The 18,664-nt window shown below is 41.1% G+C and overlaps 1 protein-coding gene across 9 annotated transcripts in view; it reads left to right on the top strand.

Moving 5' to 3' along the window:
• The window catches only part of DUSP22 (dual specificity phosphatase 22), a 76,816-nt gene that overhangs the window by 48,298 nt on the left and 9,854 nt on the right, over positions 1–18,664 (top strand). For 8 of the 9 annotated variants that reach the window (XM_037380481.1, XM_037380480.1, XM_037380478.1 and 5 more), the window contains 2 exons: positions 466–528; positions 14,454–14,503. In XM_037380481.1, coding sequence (XP_037236378.1) covers positions 466–528; positions 14,454–14,503 — 113 coding nt within the window. The remainder of the gene's footprint in view (positions 1–465; positions 529–14,453; positions 14,504–18,664) is intronic. The other variant, XM_037380479.1, reaches the window with a different exon arrangement.

Here is an 18,664-nt window from a genome sequence, read left to right as displayed (position 1 = left end):
TTCATGGTCCTACTGTCATGTTTGTTTGCAACTAAATGCTTCTGTTTAGGAGCAAGGGCCTAGGAAACAGGTGTTAGGTTATGTTACTACTTTTCTTATTTGCGTCTTTGCCAGGTTTGTTCACAGCTTTTGTATCCACGTTGTGCTTGGGGCTTGTTCTCCAGTCCACTGAAGTCAAATGGGAACGCTTTCCCTATGTGTCTCCCTCTTCCCCTTCCCCCTCCCGATTTCACTTGTGGGAAGTGAGGGCTTACATGTGTGTTCAGAAATTCATCTGATTTTAGTTGGACCTTTAAACATGGAATTGCAGTGATACGAGAATTGTTTTCTTCCCCTGAGATTCCTTGTTTTGTGTGTGTGTGTATTTATGTGAATGCTGATCATCTGTAAAAAGCTGCCTTTTCTTGGACTGTGGTAGTTGCATTTGTCTCTTGCTAATAATATTTTATCTCAAATATTTCCTAGTCAACCTATAGGAAATGCTACAAATACTTCATTAAACAAAGCTTTCTGTGCAAGCTATGGAAGGTAAGTGTTTTTAGACATTGAAAAGTTGGTAGTGTTGTACTAACATGTTACCTAAGAGAATTTGGCCTTTTTTGGCTGTGGAACAAACAAGTATGGATGCATACCTTAGCTCTCAAAGAGGTCACAAATTACCCACATCTTGCTTGTCAGATTTTTAAGTTTCAGTAATGACTGTTTTAATGCAATAATACTTCTGATACAGCACTTGAAGCTGATGATGGGGGGGTAGAGAATGAAAATGACCAATCTGGCTTTGTTGTCCGTACTCAAGAATGCAATACTCAAGAAATAAAAGCAAATGTCAGTGTATGTGGTGAACACCAGCTTGCTACAGATTGTAAAATTATTTTGCACTGTAGTAACTTAGGACGTTGCCCCTTTCTGTGATGTTTCAGACTATTTTTACTTGATTAAAATACTCACAGTACCTTTTTAAAAAGTGTACTTTCCTCTGTGCTTTATATACTACGTTATTTGGATATACATTGCTTTAGTTCCTCATAAGTTGGTGAGCTATTAGAAAATGACTGAAGAATTTGACAAGAAAGTAATTATATTGGTTTAGATTACATAGTGTAGGCCTGTTGAGAAATAACTTTAAAAAGTTTTCTTACTGGAATTTGGTTTCAGACATTAGCTCAATGATCATTTGCGAACCCTCATGAATGTCTGATTTATGGGTGGCTCATAATCAAAGTTTGGCCTTAGGAAGTTATTGTGAAATTTCAAGCTGGAATAATGAGAAAAAGTAGGTTTAAAAATCAATTGGATTCTAAGACTTTTTATACCTTTAGACTTTGGCAGCCTGTTTTAAGTACAAGACTCAGAGTTGTTTTGTAAGGCTTCAAGTGATTTAGACTGGAAGGAATTTGTCAAAATCTGACCTGAACTGTCTTGCAGTATTGCCCCTTAGTTCTTTTTGTATAAACCATTTCAAGGCAATTTGTCTTCTAATAAAACCAATACTGAAATTAGTTTATATTTAGAGAGCATCCTAAGGTTATTGTTCCAATAAAGTGCACAATTGTTATACAGGATATTAACCGCTTAGGTAAGCATTTTGTAGTTTATAGATGCAGGTTTATAGGTCCATCACAGAAAGCTGTAGGTGACTGGTGGTGTGTCCAAGAGAAAGGACTGCATGCTGTATGGAACAAGGTTTGTTATTTCAGATGCACAGAAGTCACCCCCTGAGTAACAGCAATGTCCAACATCATCATTTGTGTTCCTGCAGAGGCAAAAGCCTTGGTGAATCAAGTTGGCTCCTCCAGAGCACTTTGGATAGCTGCCCATGGAACATGCACAGATGTTCTATAAATCCACACAAAAGCCGTATACAGAGGAGAATAATTAGGTTTCTTACCACCTGCTTTCTAATCTTTCTCAGCTAGTTCAGGTTTTAAAATCTCTGTTCAGAACATGAGACACACTGAAAGGTGAACAGGAAACATCTCTCAGTGTGCTTTAAATAATAATCTGGCAGTAACCTGTTTGATCTATCCAACAGGTTGTCATCTGTCTGTACTTCCGTAAGGCCTTTGACGTGGTCCTCCACAACCTCTTTCTCTCTAAATTGGAGAGATACGGATTTGATGGCTGGACTGTTTGGTAGATGAGGAATTGGTTGGATGGTCGCATCCAGGGGGTAGTGGTCGATGCCTCAGTGTGCAAATGGAGATCAGTGATCTGTATGGGGACCGGTAGTGTTTAGTATTTTCACCAATGACTTAGTGGGATCAAATGCACCCTCAGCAAGTTCGCAGGTGACATCAAGCAGCGTGGTGCAGTTAACACACCTGAGGGATGGGACGCCACTCAGAGGGAGCTGGACAAGCTTGAGAAGTGGGCCCATGTGAACCTCATGTGGTTCAACAAAGCCAAGTGCAAGGTCCTGCACCTGGGTTGGGGCAACCCTGGTATCAATACAGGCTGGCGATGAACGGATCGAGAGCAGCCCTGAGGACTTGGGGGTACTGGTGTATGGAAAGCTGGATGTGCGCTGGCAGTGTGCACTTGCAGCCCAGAAACCCAACCATATCCTGGGCTGCATCAAAAGAAGCACAACCAGCAGGTCAGGGGAGGTGATTCTGCCCCTCTGCTCCACTCTAGTGAGACCTTACCTGGAGTGCTGTGTCCAGCTCTGGTGTGCTCAGCACAGGAGTGACATGGACCTGTTGGAGCAGGTCCAGAGAAGACGCATAAAAATGATCAGCGGGCTGGAGCACCTCTCCTATGAGGAAAGGCTGAGAGAGTTGGGGTTGTTCAGCCTGGAGAAGAGAAGACTCTGGGGAGGCTTTATTGCAGCAAGTAAAGGGGGCTTGTAGGAAAGGTGGGGACAGACTGTTTAGTAGGGCATGTTGCGACAGGACAAGGGGTGATGGTTTGAAACTAAAAGAGGGTAGATTTAGACTAGATGTAAGGAAGAAACTTCTTTACAATGAGGGTGGTGAAACACTGGAACAGGTTGCCCAGAGAGGTGGTAGATGCCCCATCCCTGGAAACATTCCAGGCCAGGTTGGACAGGGCTCTGAGCAGCCTGATCTAGTTGATTCTGTGATCTCTTGGTAGAACTCTTTTTAAAGCTGGGACAGGTAGCTGTTGGGGTTGGAGACCAGAAGGCCAAAGGTCTGACTGTTGTGACACCCATGTATTCTTACCAAGCTGGTGCCGTCATTCAGAACCCAGTTCTTCCCCCCCTTGCTGCAAAGGACTCCAGCTAGGTGTTCCTCTACCGCATTAGATCTGGAGTCTAACAAATTTTGTGCCAGTTAATCTTAAGCAAAGTAAGTAAAGGCAAATCTAGCTATTCTTGCCAGAAGAATCTGGTTGAAGGTCCATTAAAGTTGAGGATTTTCCAGGTGTTTGACCCTGTTCTGGGGAGCGTTACATGGAGATGAATGTGGACCTGAACCAAATAGGATGTTGGTGTGGATTGTGCAGCTGCTTGAAAATAGTTGCATCCCATTCTGGAAAGTGTGTGCTGCGGTGGACAGTTGCATCCAAACAGCTGAACTTGCAGCTTGTGTGTAATTCAGGAAGGAGAACAGCACTGGGCCTGGGGGAGCAAGGGCTGCTGGAAGTTCTTCTGGTCAGACAGTCGCTGGGGCCCTGTCCCAGAGAGGTGTTATCTGCAGAGGGGGGCAGGGGTGGAGAGGTGTTCTGTGGGTCCCCGTATGGAGAACCTACCTCGGAAAACAGCGTAATTGTGTGTGTCTGGCAAATGATGTCACACGGATTTGGACTGGAAGAAAGAAAGACAAACTGTGAGGGTAAGTAACGGCTGAAATGTATTGCCAGAGGCAATGGTGCATTTTCTTGCTTGCTCTGTTTTTGTGTGGAAGTTGAGTCGGATCAGGGTGGGTTACAAAGGTCTTTGAGCTTTGCAGCCAAAGTATTTCCCAGTCCTTGTTCTGCCCAAGCTGCTTTGGGGTCCCAGTTGCAGTGGCTGTTGTGTGTGTTATAGACACCTGTCCCTCGGTCAGGAAATAGACTGAAACTACCCGTTCCTTTCACGCTGGCCACCACACTTGTCAGTTACTAGTAATTTTGCTGTTGCTTTTGACTGTCACCAGAGGTTTGATCTAGTGAATGTATAAATCTTCTCACCAGTTGTCTGTGGTTGTGGAGACCTTTGGTGTTAATTTATTTACAACATTATCATTGTCAGACTGACCCCTGCTGCATCGCAGGAAGCCTTGTATGCTGTGCTCATCTTGGAGCCATCATAATGATCACAGTAACAAAGATCTTAAATCAACAGGAGTTTACCTGTGAGTTCCTGTACTGCTGTCTACCACAAAAGCTTTTCATTGTTCGCCCTGTTTAGGACAAATTGCATTAAGGGTAGGCTTTTGTGTGTGTGCTGCTTCTATTTGCCCATCAGTTGTCTTTGTTTTCTGTTGCTACAGAATGTTTGTTTTTATTTTCAGTGTGCTCTTTTTTTTCAGAGGAGGAAAGAGACTATCAGTAGATGTGATAGTTTCAATTAAAGTCACTTGGGTGAAACGTAAGTAAATGAAATTCCAACAAAACATGCACATTTTTTTGGCTTGGGGGCATGGTCATCTCTGCTCGGTACCAAAGCTGTCATAAGTTTTTTAGGCAGCTCCATGTGAACAGCCAATCTGTGTCCCTGTGATGCTCACGTACCAGATGGTTCTGTTTCAAGTCTTAACAGTTGTGGGATTTCTTCTTCAAAGAAAGAGAGTGATCTTACAGCACTGTATGGAGTTTTTTTGAATGTTGCAATAATGTCTTCTGGTTGCTGAGAGAATACTGTGATGCCTATGAAACATTTGCTCTTCTTTTCCTCTAACGTTCTCAAAATACTGCCTGTATAGATTATGGTTTCCCCCCCTCATTCTGCGTAGTTAACCAGAGCACCTGCAGACAACAGTAAATTACTATTTTCTTTTTATTATTATTCTGATGCCATTAACAATATCATCTTAATCCGGTACATATTACCTCCAGAGCAGTGATTTTCCTCCTGTTTTTCCTGAATTGATGACTACCTGAGTAAGTGTTGATATAGTAGGTGGGTGGAGGGGTGGTGAAAGTAGAGAAGAGTTAACTGCTGGCTGAACTAAGCATCTTTCTTGTCCAGTCTGTTAGCTTGTACAGCCAGCAGGACTTAAATGAACTATGTCTTTGGAAATAAGAAACTTCACAGGCCAGGTCATCTTATGAATAAGTTCAGATTTTTTTTTCTTCCTTGCAAATAATAAAAATCTTAATCAGAATAGAAATAGGGTTTCAAATACTCTGTATCTAAGAACCTGAACTGAAAGGGAGGAGTGCAGTTAAGAAAAAAATCTGTGCTGATCTTTTAAAACAAACTTTATACTCCCCGAAAACAGTCAAATGCATTAATAGAATACAGGCAACAAAAATATGCTGTAACTGGAACAGAACCAGTAAGTGTGAGGAATAGAAGTTGTAGGAAAAATAAGGGTGCTACAGAGAAGCTGTATAACTTCTCTGCACCAGTTTTATCTCTGCTGAATGCTGTGATTTCCCTGTTTTATGAGGTGTTAAGGATGAGAAAGTTGCAGCTGGGGAAATCGCAAGAGGAAGTGTTGGATCAAGTTTATGAATTAAAAAGAAAAGTGTATGACTGGTTGGTAAATCCAGATCTTTGGAGGAAAGTGAAGACTTAATGATGGAACATCTATGAAAAACTGAGAAATGTTTCTAAGATCAAAGGGTCATAGCCTGCAGACCTAGCATAGATAATGCATTTGTGTCAGCTTGTATTAAGATCTGAAATCTCATTTCATATTTTTTAAGCCTGGCTGGATGTTGTAATCTTAATGCAGTTTTAGAGGACATGATACCCTTGCATATTTACAGATGATCTGTAGACTATACATGTACAGTTTTTTAGAAAAGGAAAGCAAACTAAGCTATTACAGAGGAACTGAACTGGCAGCTCTGGCGCAATGCAAGTAATCTGCTTAACATAGTTTGTGGATAGTATTTTTGCAGCTATTTTTGTTTTTGCTATAGAAACCTATCGTATCTGCTGTTAGCACTTAATGTGACGAGGTTTACTATGGGGGAGCTTTTACTGAAGCTTCGAAGTGGGATAGCCTCATCTCCTTTAGTTTTCTAATTTTTTCTTTCCATCACCAGTTTGTGGAAACTTCTTTCTCTTATGGTTGCAGATTCTGGACTGACTTAATTTTGTGTGTGTATAGCAGGGATTATGCTGCGCTAGAACAATGGAAAAAATTCCTGTGTTGTGCCCCCAGCTACCCCAGCTGATAACTCTGGATGTGCTGAAAGCTGCCTTAGTGCTGCTTTCTTTAGTTCTGTAACCCAAAGAAAGCATTTGTCTGGACTCTAAAAGCATATCGTTGCCTAACATGAAATAACTAAATAGGGAAATATTGGGAAACCATTCTCAGCTCTACTTTTTTTTTTTTTTTAAGCATATGCTAATTCTGGACAGATGCTGTTCAGCAAGTGGGAACTGCCAGTCTATTAAAACAGTGTCATGACGTTGGATAGCGTGCAGAAGTCTTGTGCTGTAGGAGGCTATTCATATAGGAATATTGCATCTTGATGACATGATGAGAGAAGTCCCTGCCAGGCATGCCTGGGCATCATGTTCTCTGCACAGGCTCTGCTCTGCTGTCTTTGGTATCCAGCCTAATGACTTATGGGAGCTATTGAAGAGGGAGATGGCGAGATAGCCTTTAAAATCAGAGTTGCTAATATCATATCAGAAGGTCGTTGTTGTTGTATAAATATCAGCTCTGCACATTAATAATTTAGTCAAGTCAGACTGTTGCATTTCTGTCTATAGCACTAAGCTCTTACATGGCCAGTGTTGGAAGCTGCTGATTTCCAGCCTTTATGCTACCATCAAGAGGAAGTGGACAAGCACTTCTAATAAAAAGCTTAACTTTCTTCGGTGATGTTTCACTGCCTTTTCATGGTAAGGGTTTCCTCTCATTAGATGTTTCAGAAGATCATGCTGAGCAAAATAGCTACCATTTTTCTTTCAGGTGCGGTGGCAGCAGATGATTCTCTGTACTTTGAAGTAATGCCCTGCCTGACATTGGCTTTGCTTGTGAAGTTGGGAGCTATGACTAATTTTCAAAAATGACAACAGTAGCCCACTAAGAAGCCTCCAAGAGATGTCCACAGAGTAGCTTTTAAAGTGTGTCAGGCTGGGCCTTCATCACGAGGTACCCTTGGCACTAAATTAGTTCACTGTTTGAATTGCTCAGCACATGCTAGTTGTGTCAGGGGAGGCACGTTCCTGTAGTGGCAGATGGCAGAGAGGAGAGGATGAGGATGGTTTGAAGCTTTCAATAGCGAGCTGTTTGCACAAGAGATGTTTAGACCAGTAAAAGCCTGGTGTTTCTCATTGCTGGGATAGCGTTGACCAGAACAGAGCAAATGCTCTGACCTGCTGCGTGCAGAGGAGATGAAATCATAGAATCATTTATGTTGGAAAAGAACTTGAAGAATATCAAGTCCAGTCATTATGGATGATGTGGGGAGTGTGTTAATCCATGCTTGTAATTTCAGCATATTCCAGAGGTGTAGTGATCATATTCCAGCATTCTCTGAAAGAAAGAGGTGGGTGGGATATATTGGTTTTTTGTAGTACTCCAGAGGTCCCCATGAGGGTTCACAGACCAAGTGCTGAGATGTTAGATATGCCCTGCGTGCCTGGGGGCTTGAATACATCATCTAGTCAAGGCAGACTAAGAAGTTCCTTCCTTGTGGCTGAAGTATGTAGTCCAATAAATCCTCTTTGTGTGTCCTAAAGGAGATAAACCAAAATTTGCTATGAACTCTTTGTGTTTTCTCCCACTCTGTGTTCCTTCAGATGAGCCAGGTTAGAACTGGAATTCAGGGGTAGAATGAGAAATAGTATGTGCAGCTGTTTGATGCAAGTAAAGTGAAATCCTGAATTTTGCAACATTTCTCTCTTATAATTTTAGAAAGGGTGATAGAGAGGAGAGATGGGGTAGGAGGGCTTTAATGATGGGACGCTTTGTTTGTGATTGGCACATTCCAGCCTTAATGATACAGACTTTTCAAGTGTGTCACTGAGACTACTGCCTAAGAAAACCATACAAAATGTTTCAAAAAAGCCCCAAGACTTATAAAAACTATTGTATTATTCAGGGTAACACAAACCAAATATATAAATGCAGTTGCAGGAGCATCCCGCTTTCTGTTGTTCATATTCAAGTAATTTCAATTTCATTTGTAATATTTTTCAAAACCAAACCTGAGTGTGTTTTTTCACTAAAGTCAATTAGTGGTTGTTTTTTGCTGAAACACAAATGTATTTTCTATGAGTCATTAATAAAATCAGCACCATTGGTGATTGCTACAGAAAGTAACTGAAAGGACAAACAAACGGTTGAATGGTTTTCAGTTTAGCAGGTTCAGTTTGGTGCATTACTGGACAAAACCCTTGATAAACTTAAGTTGGTTTGGCTTGAGGAAGCTTTGTGCCGGCTGTTTCCCACTTTAGCTTTTTTGCTGAAATGCCCCTAAACAAAAATAAGTCCTCCTGCTCTCATCTGTAGATGTGACGACTCAAATTAACACATGGTTTTTGACTAACCTGAAAGAACTTGCCAGGTGCTGGAGGTTTTCTATTTGCATCTGGCTTCACAAATTTAAGTTTAGGGGTTTAGGTTTAAAAAAAATTTCTTGGAAGTCGTTGATGTTATCTTTACATAAATTTAAATAGAGAGGTTTAATGCCAAAAATACAATCCTGCTCTTTTTAAGCTTTTCTTTTTTACACCCCCTTCCCCTCACCCCCTGCCCTTGGAGAACAGAAATTTTGTAATTTGACGTTCTTTCCCTCTCTCCTCACCTTTTAACAACTGAAGTTCTAGATTCAGGTTTCCATTGCTAACTAGAGCCTCAGCAATGTCGTATACACAGTAGTGGCGGGTACAATGTTCTGAAGAATATCTGTAAAAAATATTACATGGAAAACACATTAAAAATGAAATTAGTAGCATTTTTAGTCCTTCCTCCTGTTCTCCTGCCTGCTGTTTTGCTAGAATACACAGTTTTATACAAAAATTGCTAGATAGTTTTCTTTCATGGATAAATTTTATTAGTACGAATTAGGGTGTAATCAAGCTGGGCATCATTCTTGATTACTTCAGAACAACTTTGATCATTACAAAGGAGCAAATACCCGTACAGGTATGCATTTGTCTCCCAGTACTTCTTGCACCATATCTTGTTCAGAGTCAAAATTAATCTCGGTATTGTGCAATTAAATTTGTGCATGCTCTTTAGAGATCCTATTCTCAGTCACTGACCCGTTATCTGACATGTAGCACTTGCAGTAGCAAAATGACACATCTACAGAATTCTATGTGTTCTACTAAAAAAACCCAAATGCCAGTTTTTACAAGTTTAGTTAAAATGAAGCTGAAGTTTTTAAAATAGATTATAGGTAAGTAGACTGGAACCAGCGTTCCTTAAACTGCACTGTTGTGTTTCCTGAGCACTTTGTGAAATACAGAATTTAATAACGAAAGATTTAAATATCTTTTAAAAAAGCTAATGGTATTTGGAAGGTGGTGTTCTATAATCTTACCGACTTTTGCAAATGTGAGACAACTGTTCAGTTTCCAATCTTAGTAGATTGACCTCTGAAATAATTAGAAATTTGGAAATGACTGCAATTCCATGAATACCTTATTAACTGTAGTGTAAAACCTCTGCATATGTATGTGTGCGCACCTAAACCTTTTTGTTCATAATGCCTTGATATTCGCTGCAGCAGAATTTACTTAGTTCTAGAATCTGCAATGAAATTGTGCAAGTGGTGTTGTGTCTCAAATAACAGTGAATTTTAGAAATTTTACTTAACTCTCGCTTGTTTCAACTCTGAAAATCTTGAAATCGGAATACTTGCTCTGGTTTTGTTAGCTCTCACTGTATCGGTTTAACTGTAGCATTTAGTTTCAGGGCCTAAGAGAGACAGAAATCTAGTTTTGGTGGTTATTCTGCTGAAACAGAAAACAGAAAAGTAAATTATATTTTATTTTACTGATTTTTTGGGGGGGTGGTCTTAACAGGTTAAATACACCAAAAGAAATGAAGTGCTGCTTTTATTTGATGAGGGCGTCAAGATCATCATGTGAATAAAAAGGAAAAAGTTGAGAGAGGTGTGTGTTGGAGGGTAGGGCTGTTTGGTAAAGGTGATGGAGAAAGGAAACTGAGCAATGATTTAAAAGTAACAAGTGGAAAGTAGCACGGAACTGAGATGACAGAAGAAAACTGTTCAGCATCTCATTGTCCTAGGAGCTTGCGTTTGAACACATTCTGTATGTATGGACTGTTTTATTACCTGAGAAACATACGTAACTTCTGTGTAGTTAAAAAGGTTGGATTTTTTTTTTTAATGGGTAATCTGGGAGAAAAAGCTTGTTAGGAGACATGAGACAAGATGGACACAGCTGTCAGCTGAAAGAATGTTTTAATAACAATATATTAGTATCAGTATTCAATAAACAAAGTGGATGTGTTACTTCATGTAGTATTTAAACCTTTTCATCAGTTTTTATAATTGTAGGCTTTTCTCTTTGCTTTGAACAAATACCATGTTTTGGGATGAGTAGCTGTTCTGTGGGACCTAATTTAGTGTGTGTAGGTGAAGTGGTGCAATACCTGTTTTGAGTTTTCTGTCCTTCTTCCACTGAATAACTTTTAGAGAGCTGTCATTCCTAGGGAATGAAGTTGAGTTAATTTAAAAATAAATCAATAAATAAAATAAAGACTTCCATAGGGTTGACAGCAAATTTGTATTTGTCTTTCCATCTTTTTTAATATGCAGTTTTGGTTCAAGTTTGGTTTGCATCTGCAACCAGACTCAAGTTTATTTAATGAAACTACAGACTAGGTAATGATTTGGAGCCTGCTGAAAATTCCTTTAGGAGCTGCTCTGCTTGACTCTTTAACTGTCTTTTGATTTAGCTTACTCTGTTTTAGTCACTGTATCAGTAATTGTTGCCTTTTTACATCTTAGGCTTTGCAGTTCCAGAGTGGTAAGCAAACTGCTAGGTAATAAAACAGTGATCTGTCTTAATCTTTCTTGCATGCTACTACCCTATCTGAAATGTTGTAGGTATTTACATGTTTGGTTGGCATAAACTGTTCTGCTTTGAAAGGTCCCTTTGGGACAGTTCTTAGATGTTATCTGCAAGGTGTGTGCACAGGAAGGACAGCAGTGTCTTGGGGCACAAATACACAAATAACGTTACAATCCTGAGTAACTTTTTTTAAAAAAAAAGTCACAGGCAGCAGGGTTTGGTAATCAAGTATCTTCCTATTGTAAATATGGTTAAAAAAGAAAGTCTGTTTAGCATATGTGAGGAAAAGCTAATTCCATCAATTAGCATACGAATATCTGCACGGAAACACTTCCCCACCCCCCCACCCCAGTCTCATCTATGTGTTCCTGCCCAATACAATCTCCTGTCATTGTTGTATTTCAGGTATCCAATTACGATGAATGATACTTAAGCCTATTATTATCATTATTTCAACCAAGAGAAGCAAAACTTGACAGTAGGGTGGGATCCTCGGGAGTTACCAACCTGGGCCAAACTGTGTTTGGGTCAAAGTCACCGAGAGTTTCACTGTTGATTTTTGTGGGAGTCAGGTTAGGTCACTGCACAGTATTTATGAAATCCCACCTGTAACTATTTCTGAGTTGAACGTGTGATTATTTCCTCACAGGGAGGAGTCCATCACCACAGCCTTCCAAAAACACCGTACAAGTGACGTGCATCAGTCAAAATACCGTATTCCAGGAACTTTAACCCTCTTCTGTCTGAAAAGCTATGTTAATATAAGGCTAGTTGCCTAATGCTGCGCAGTTGCGAGCACAGTAGTGAAAAGTGTGCCGTGGGCTTCACTGGATGCTGTAAGTGCTGAAGACCTCCAGGATCAGGCTCTGGATGAGCCATTCAGCACCATGTGCGGTCTCTCACAGGGTAGTTTCACGCTTGCTTGCGGTAGTGGGAACTAACCAGCCATGACAAAAAAAAAGAACATTGTGGGTCTTAAACTTGTGCTGGTGCTACTTCTGCTTTTAAAGTGAAGATGATCTGAAAGCCCCTCTGCACTCAGCCTGTGAAAAGCGCTCAGCATGTGCCATAGCTTCTGAAATCTGTGGAACAACTTGCGTCAGTGCGTGCTGGAGGAGCGAACCTTCTGGCATATAGCGCGCTCCGGAGTTAACCCATCTCCTGTGTTCTGTTTTCTTCCTGTTTTTTCCCTTGGTGGTGCAGTTGGTGGTATGGAGCTGTCTAGAGGTGTGGGGGAAAGAATAGCATGTAAATTTACTTTCAGGTCACAGGCCCTTGTTCTAACTGGAGTGACTCACTTCAAGTGATACTGGTGTCCAAGATAAACCTCTCAGATGCGTCATACAAGATACTTCTTATCGTAATTAATGTGTCACAATATAATTACCATCCTTGGCTCAGCAGGCTATCATTATATGTATTACTGCTACATTGTCTTTCTAAAGGCGTGTATCTATGCAAACTGTTGTGGGTGAGCTTACGGTTGTGGAACCATCCTGGTTTCCCACAACAGGCATCCCTTCTCCTGATGCAGGGCAGGAGGGACTGTTACTTGTTGATGCCGTTGCCTTTGGCAGCAAGCTCTGTTGGTTTGCAAACAAATTTCATTCTTATTCTCTCTCCCGTCAGCTGCATTTTGCCACGAAGCTCTCGTGCATATGCCCTTGTCTTGGTGTTGTGTTGATGTTACCTTCTCCGTTGTCGGGCACTGTCATGTTTCCATCTCTGTGCTTAGCGCTGTCTACAGAGCATTCCCTGCTCTGGCTCTGCCTTCCCCAGACCAGGCCGTGGGCAGAAGCAACTCTCCAGTTGTGGCACACTGGGAATGGCTTGTCAGAGCAAGGAGGTCTGGTAAAACAGGGTGGGAACAGGGCAGGCTCTCAGAACCGTGTGGCTGTGAAGAAGATGCTGGCTGCAGGGGTTCTGCTGGGTTGAGAAAATGGCTGGTGCTTGTGTAAGCGGTGGTGAAGAGATGGGGGTGAGGTATCACCACGTCCTTTCTGACATAGCAGTGAAGTTCACGCGTCTTGCAGAGGATTAGCATGATGGTCTATCGTGGTGCCAGGGGTCAGGACCTTTTATAAAAAGGATTGCTCCTTGGTGTGAGATGGCAGGTGAAGTAACAGTGGGTGTGTAAGGGAAATAGAGGGGTTTCTGACCCAGCAAAGCAAAAGTGGTGTTGAAGAAGATACTGCCTCAGGTAGTTATCGCAGTTAAGCAATAAAAATTCCTCCCTCCCACCCCCGCTAGCAGATGAAATGCCTGGTAGATGCATGTTGTGTTCCACTTTGTTAGCAAAGGATCTCTTACAGATAAATGTGTGACTTTCAATGTGTTGTTGAACACGCAGGATTATTGCAAGGGTTTGCATTGTTACAGAAGGATAAACTGAGATGTGTTTTATGGTGTGACCTTTTGCTGTGAATCCTTATCTTTACAAGTACATCTGAAAAATTCACAAAACTGCATCTGAGAAGTCAAAAGACTTCCAGTGAATGATTTAGTACTTGTGTGTCTGAGCTGCAACAACGTATATTCTTGGAAGACCTATTTGAGAAGTTAGCTAAATGTACTTTCAGAAGTGTTCTTTTTCTTAACAGTCATAGGAGCAAAAGAAGCTTTGAAAATAAAATGACAGTTAAAATGAGCGTTGACAATGCAAAGCAGTAGTGTGTGATTATAGTGTTGTTTTAAATATACCAGTAACATTTTTAATGCATCAGAAATGGTTATCGTAACTTCCCTAATCGATCTTGTAACTTACTATAATAGCCGACTAAAGTGAGGTTAACTGTGGGAGAAAAGTATGAGTTTTATGGTTGTCCTTGAAGTTTCCCAAAAATAAAAAAACAAACCCCACACCACAAACATGTTTCTTCTCTGAAATGCATTTTGTTTGATTTATCAACCAAGCAAAGAAAAGTGACTGCATGGGATCAAAAGAAATAGCATCACAATTTTAAGCTATAGCATCTGTTCAGAGAAGGGGAAGGGCAGGAGAAGATGCAACTGAATTTTACTAGAAATGTAAGAAGAGTGAGATTTTGAAAAAGAGGTTTACACCTTTTTAGTAAAGATGGTTCTATTTTAAAAAGCTTGCTGTTGGGCCTTGGGATAAGCATGACTATGCTACCTGCTGGTGTCTTAGCAATGAAGCAGATGTGAAAAGTATTTTAAAATCTGGCTGCATAGATATGATCTCTGCCTGTCTGAATAATGCTGTGCCTTCCTCCATGTCAGTAAAACTGCACCAGTTTAGAGCAGGACTTGTGCAGTTGTAGATAAATGTATTTAATTTGGCTATTTTCTCATTCCTTTTTGCTTCTTTACACAGGGAGTGAAGTACCTGTGCATTCCGGCTGCTGACTCACCATCACAGAACCTGTAAGTTTTCTTGAAAAATAAACCACAAACCCCCAGAAGTCCCTCAGTATTGTGATACCTGTATTACAATGAGCTGGAAGATCTGATTCTGATCTCTCTGAAGTATTACACTTGTGGGTTTTAATCTGTTAAAAAAACCACAGTAACACTTTATTCCAGGCACTTTGGTTCAGACCCTCTTTTTGTATGTAAGGGTTTGTAGGGTGCAAATGCTTTTCATTTGTAGCTTTAAACTTCAGGAATTCCGTAGTCTGCTCCTAATTTGTCCCAGTTTGTCCTAGCAGTTGTCTTTTTAAATCTTTTTGCTTGGCTGTTCTTTTTTTTTTTTTTTTTTTATCACTATCTCCAGCCATTAACAAAAAGAAAATATTTGAAAGAGGTGTGAAGCCTCGTTCTTCAAGGGTTGAAATAAATTCCTCACGGTGAGCCTTCAAGATAAAGTCCCAGTGTGCAAACTACCCCTGCAACTATCTGCTCTGAACTTCTTGAAGCTGCCTCAGAAGGCCCCACTGCTCTTAGTAGGAGGCTGGCACAGCACAGAGTTTCTGCCCTGTGGTGACTCTTGCCTCGAGGATATATGTACTGAAACTAGGGTGTCCCAGCCTCGCTCTTTCTCATCTCAGCTAATGTTCATGAAACACTAAGTGACTTGCCCTTGGTTTTAATGTTTTGAGCCGTCGAACATGGCAAGTCTTGATTCCAAAGAGAAATCAAAACAGGTTTTGTAAGAGAACTTGGATGGTGACCAACTCTTTCTTCTCGAGCTCACTGTTTATGTTGGGGAGAGGTGAGGGGGCTTTCAGCCACATCCTGCTACCAAGTTTTGTAGAGAAACAAGTAGTTGAAAGAGGCCTGGTAGGTACGGAAGGAAGTGCAGCGCTGCTTTTCTCTCACATCACAGCAATATTCCGGCTTGTGCTTTCAGAGGATATTTTTAGAGCATGTGTTTCTCGTACCCTAGAAATATTCCAGTGTGGCATTTGTGTGGTGATTTGCCTTTTTCATTCTGCATTTCTGTCGTGATTTTAGGGGTGGAGGGGGAAACCTTCAAACCGCCACCACATACCCCCCCGCCCCAACCCACAATAAAAAACACCCCAAACCCCTAAATTTCCAGGACAGGTCTGTAATGAGAAAGCAGACAGCAAACATTCTTTGTCAAGGACAATTTTTGTCGCCTCAATAATTAAATAAGAATAAAAAATGTTAAATCCTTTTGGGAAGGAAAAGAAATAAGAGATTAGAGGGAAACACTCGTATGTCCTATTAATTGTTTGTTGATATTCTGACATCTGTGGCTTTTCTGAAAATGTTTTGCAAATCTGCTTCCTTTGTTAATAGAGATCTGGATCAATTGGGAATGGAAATAGAAAGGATGGCATTTGTGATGAATGTTAACCAGTGTACAATTCAGCTGCTCGCTCACTGTTAATTTCAAGGAGTTATATTGAAAAACCACCTCTAGCACTTGAGCTGTCTGGCACAGTACCAAAGCTCTTAAAGCTTCAGTAAGAAGATACAATATTTGCATGAGTATTGTTTCTGTTATGCTGCAGGCATCTGAAATACTTGCTTTGGTATCAGGTGGCTGCAAGCAAATGTCATTACTTCTAATACTGATACATTTTATCACTTAAAACTTGATGAGTAACCGTTTGGTTTTTTTTTTTTTTTTGCTTTATACAGTCAAGATCAAATCACGATGCTCACAAATAGCAGTGTTGCTTGCTTTGCACATACAATCTTCTGAAAGCAAGAGGAAGAAGCTGTGTGTGTTCAGACTCTGAGGATCTGTCACAGTCTTATCTAGGAGCTATTAACCGTACTGCCTGTGCCCTCTGTGGAGGGAGGGATAGCTGGGGAAAAGGGAAGGGAATTGGTCCCTCTGCAACATCTTGTGTATCTACCCTCCTGTTTCAAAAGAGGAATCCTGGTGGTATTGGGGGGTGGGGGGGAAGCAGTATCCTGTATTGCAGATCCTTGTGTTTTCTTAGCAATGGTTGACAGGCACAACTGACTAAATACACACTGCAGTCTTGTCTGTCTCTCCCAACAGCAAGTTTGTCAGAAGCTTTGCTGCTACTTTGCAGCTGCTGGCAGGTTGATAACATCCAGCTGAAAGCCTTTACCCACTGGATTCTGGGACTATGAGCTCTTAATTCCCTTCAGCTCAGTTTTTGTGAGAGGAAACTTCTGGTTTCTTACGTGTGTAATGCACATTTACTCCTAGTAAGCTTGTTTAGTGGAGCTCCCTTCCTCAGAGGAGATATAGGGAAATACAGCAGGGATTCCCCTGTTAACAGGTGGATGTTCACTAACGTGTCTCAGAAGCTTGATCCTACTCCCATGCTCTGCCCCTACCAAGCACAGGAATCAAGCTGTTGCTTTTGAGACTTGAGGTGCTTGCTGGGTGTTAAATCTTTTCCCTGGACCGTGAGAATTTTGCCTTGGACTACTGACTTCTCCAGAAATGTCATCTCCTATAGAACCTGTTGCTAAAAAATTCTGTAGAAATCAAATCTTCCCTTCCTGTCCTCTTCCAGCTAATTGTCACAGTCTACGTATTTCTAAGGAAATAACCTCCAGTGGTCAGGCTGTTAGTGGTGGTAATTACAGAAGCCACATAACCTATTAAGAAAAGAAATTTACGTGGATATTTGTTGCATTTGCATTGCCGAAGGGAAGAAATGTCAAGATGCGGCTTCCTAGCTGATTTGGATGCTTTCTTTTTAACCTTTGTGATATTTGTAGAAGTCTGACTAGCAACGAATGAATATGTAGATTTTGTATTGTAACTCTGCCCTCAGCCTAGTTTTGGGTTATCCAGCTTGCTTATATGTAAGTTTAGATAACTTTTACAATGTCCTGGTAGGAGCACTGTACTGGTGGTTCCTCCTGTGGTGGTTTCCCACTGTGAAGATGATGCAGTTCAGGACCCAGCTTTAAGCTGGGAGATGAAAAGCCAGATACCATGTAATAAATTGTCTTGAAGTAACTGTTCAGTCTAAGAAATAGGCTGCAAATCAACATATTTGTCAAGTGCTTTCCTGTTACTGATGGTGATCAACTGTTTTGTGGTTAATGTAAGACTCACCATTCTTCTTTGTGTCTGGCACTTGCCACGCAGCTAACTGGTCCTCAGCCTTAGTTTTCATGTAAATATGGTTTGTACCATCACTTTGAAAATTAGTTTAGTCAACTGTGTCTGCTGGAGCCAGCAGAGACCCCAGTACCATAGGGCTGTTTCTACTTCCATCACACTCAGGGTGAGGACTGCCATGGTTCTACAGAGCAGCACTGATTCTAAGTTTGGCTATTGCTCTTCCCGTTTTCATGAATGCCTGTGAACACACTGGACAGTGTTTCAGCAGACAAAGTGTCAGCAGTAAGGAAGGGTGAATAAAACTGAGTGGATGGAATTCACTGCTAACTACATTTAGTACCTTGCAAAGGCATTATGCTCATTCGCAGATACTTTTCAAATCAAAGCACTGAAGTGTTTAATGAAAACTTGTGCTAGACTATTGAAGTGAATTCAGTGGTGCTTGGAGCTGCACTGTTGGCCAGATTTCCTAGAGAGAAGGAGAAAAGATGGGTGTGTGAGAGAACTGGTATGTTGCCAATGTAGCCCTAACCAATTTTCTTTTGACTGAATCTGTTCCATCTCAGACAAGTGCTTCTCCATTGTGCAATAGCAATGCCTCCTGCTCACACAGCCCAACATCTTATTTGTCCTCTGAGTTCATTTATGTGAAGCTGCTCATGCCCCCCAGGTAGACCTGAGCACCATGATTTGGTAGAAGTCAGTCAGTGAAAATATTTTGTTGTGGCAGCCTGAGTAGAAATGCAGTTGTAAGGTTTTATCCCTCTTCTTCACTTATCCCACATGCTTGACCAGTTTCTTGAGAAACATAAAATCCTGAGTTGACATGTTGTCCTAAAGCTTGGGATTGCATTGTGCCTTGAGATTTTCCAAATAAGTCACCCAAGTCTTCTCCAGCTGTTCTCCATGTTGTATCCAGTGATGCAAGAACAGCCTTGGAGAGGGAGCCCTGGGCTTTGGGATCCCACTTTTTGCAAATTTCAAGTTAGACATAATTGCTTTTGCAAGTTCCACAGGTGCTGTCACACTATTGCATCGCTGTTGTCCTTCTCCATGTC

The sequence above is a fragment of the Falco rusticolus genome, chromosome 3 (assembly GCF_015220075.1).
Source record: "Falco rusticolus isolate bFalRus1 chromosome 3, bFalRus1.pri, whole genome shotgun sequence".
In the NCBI taxonomy this organism is placed as follows: Eukaryota; Metazoa; Chordata; class Aves; order Falconiformes; family Falconidae; genus Falco; species Falco rusticolus.
The sequence above is the reverse complement of the archived record's forward strand: the minus strand, read 5'-3'. Positions and strand labels throughout refer to the sequence as shown.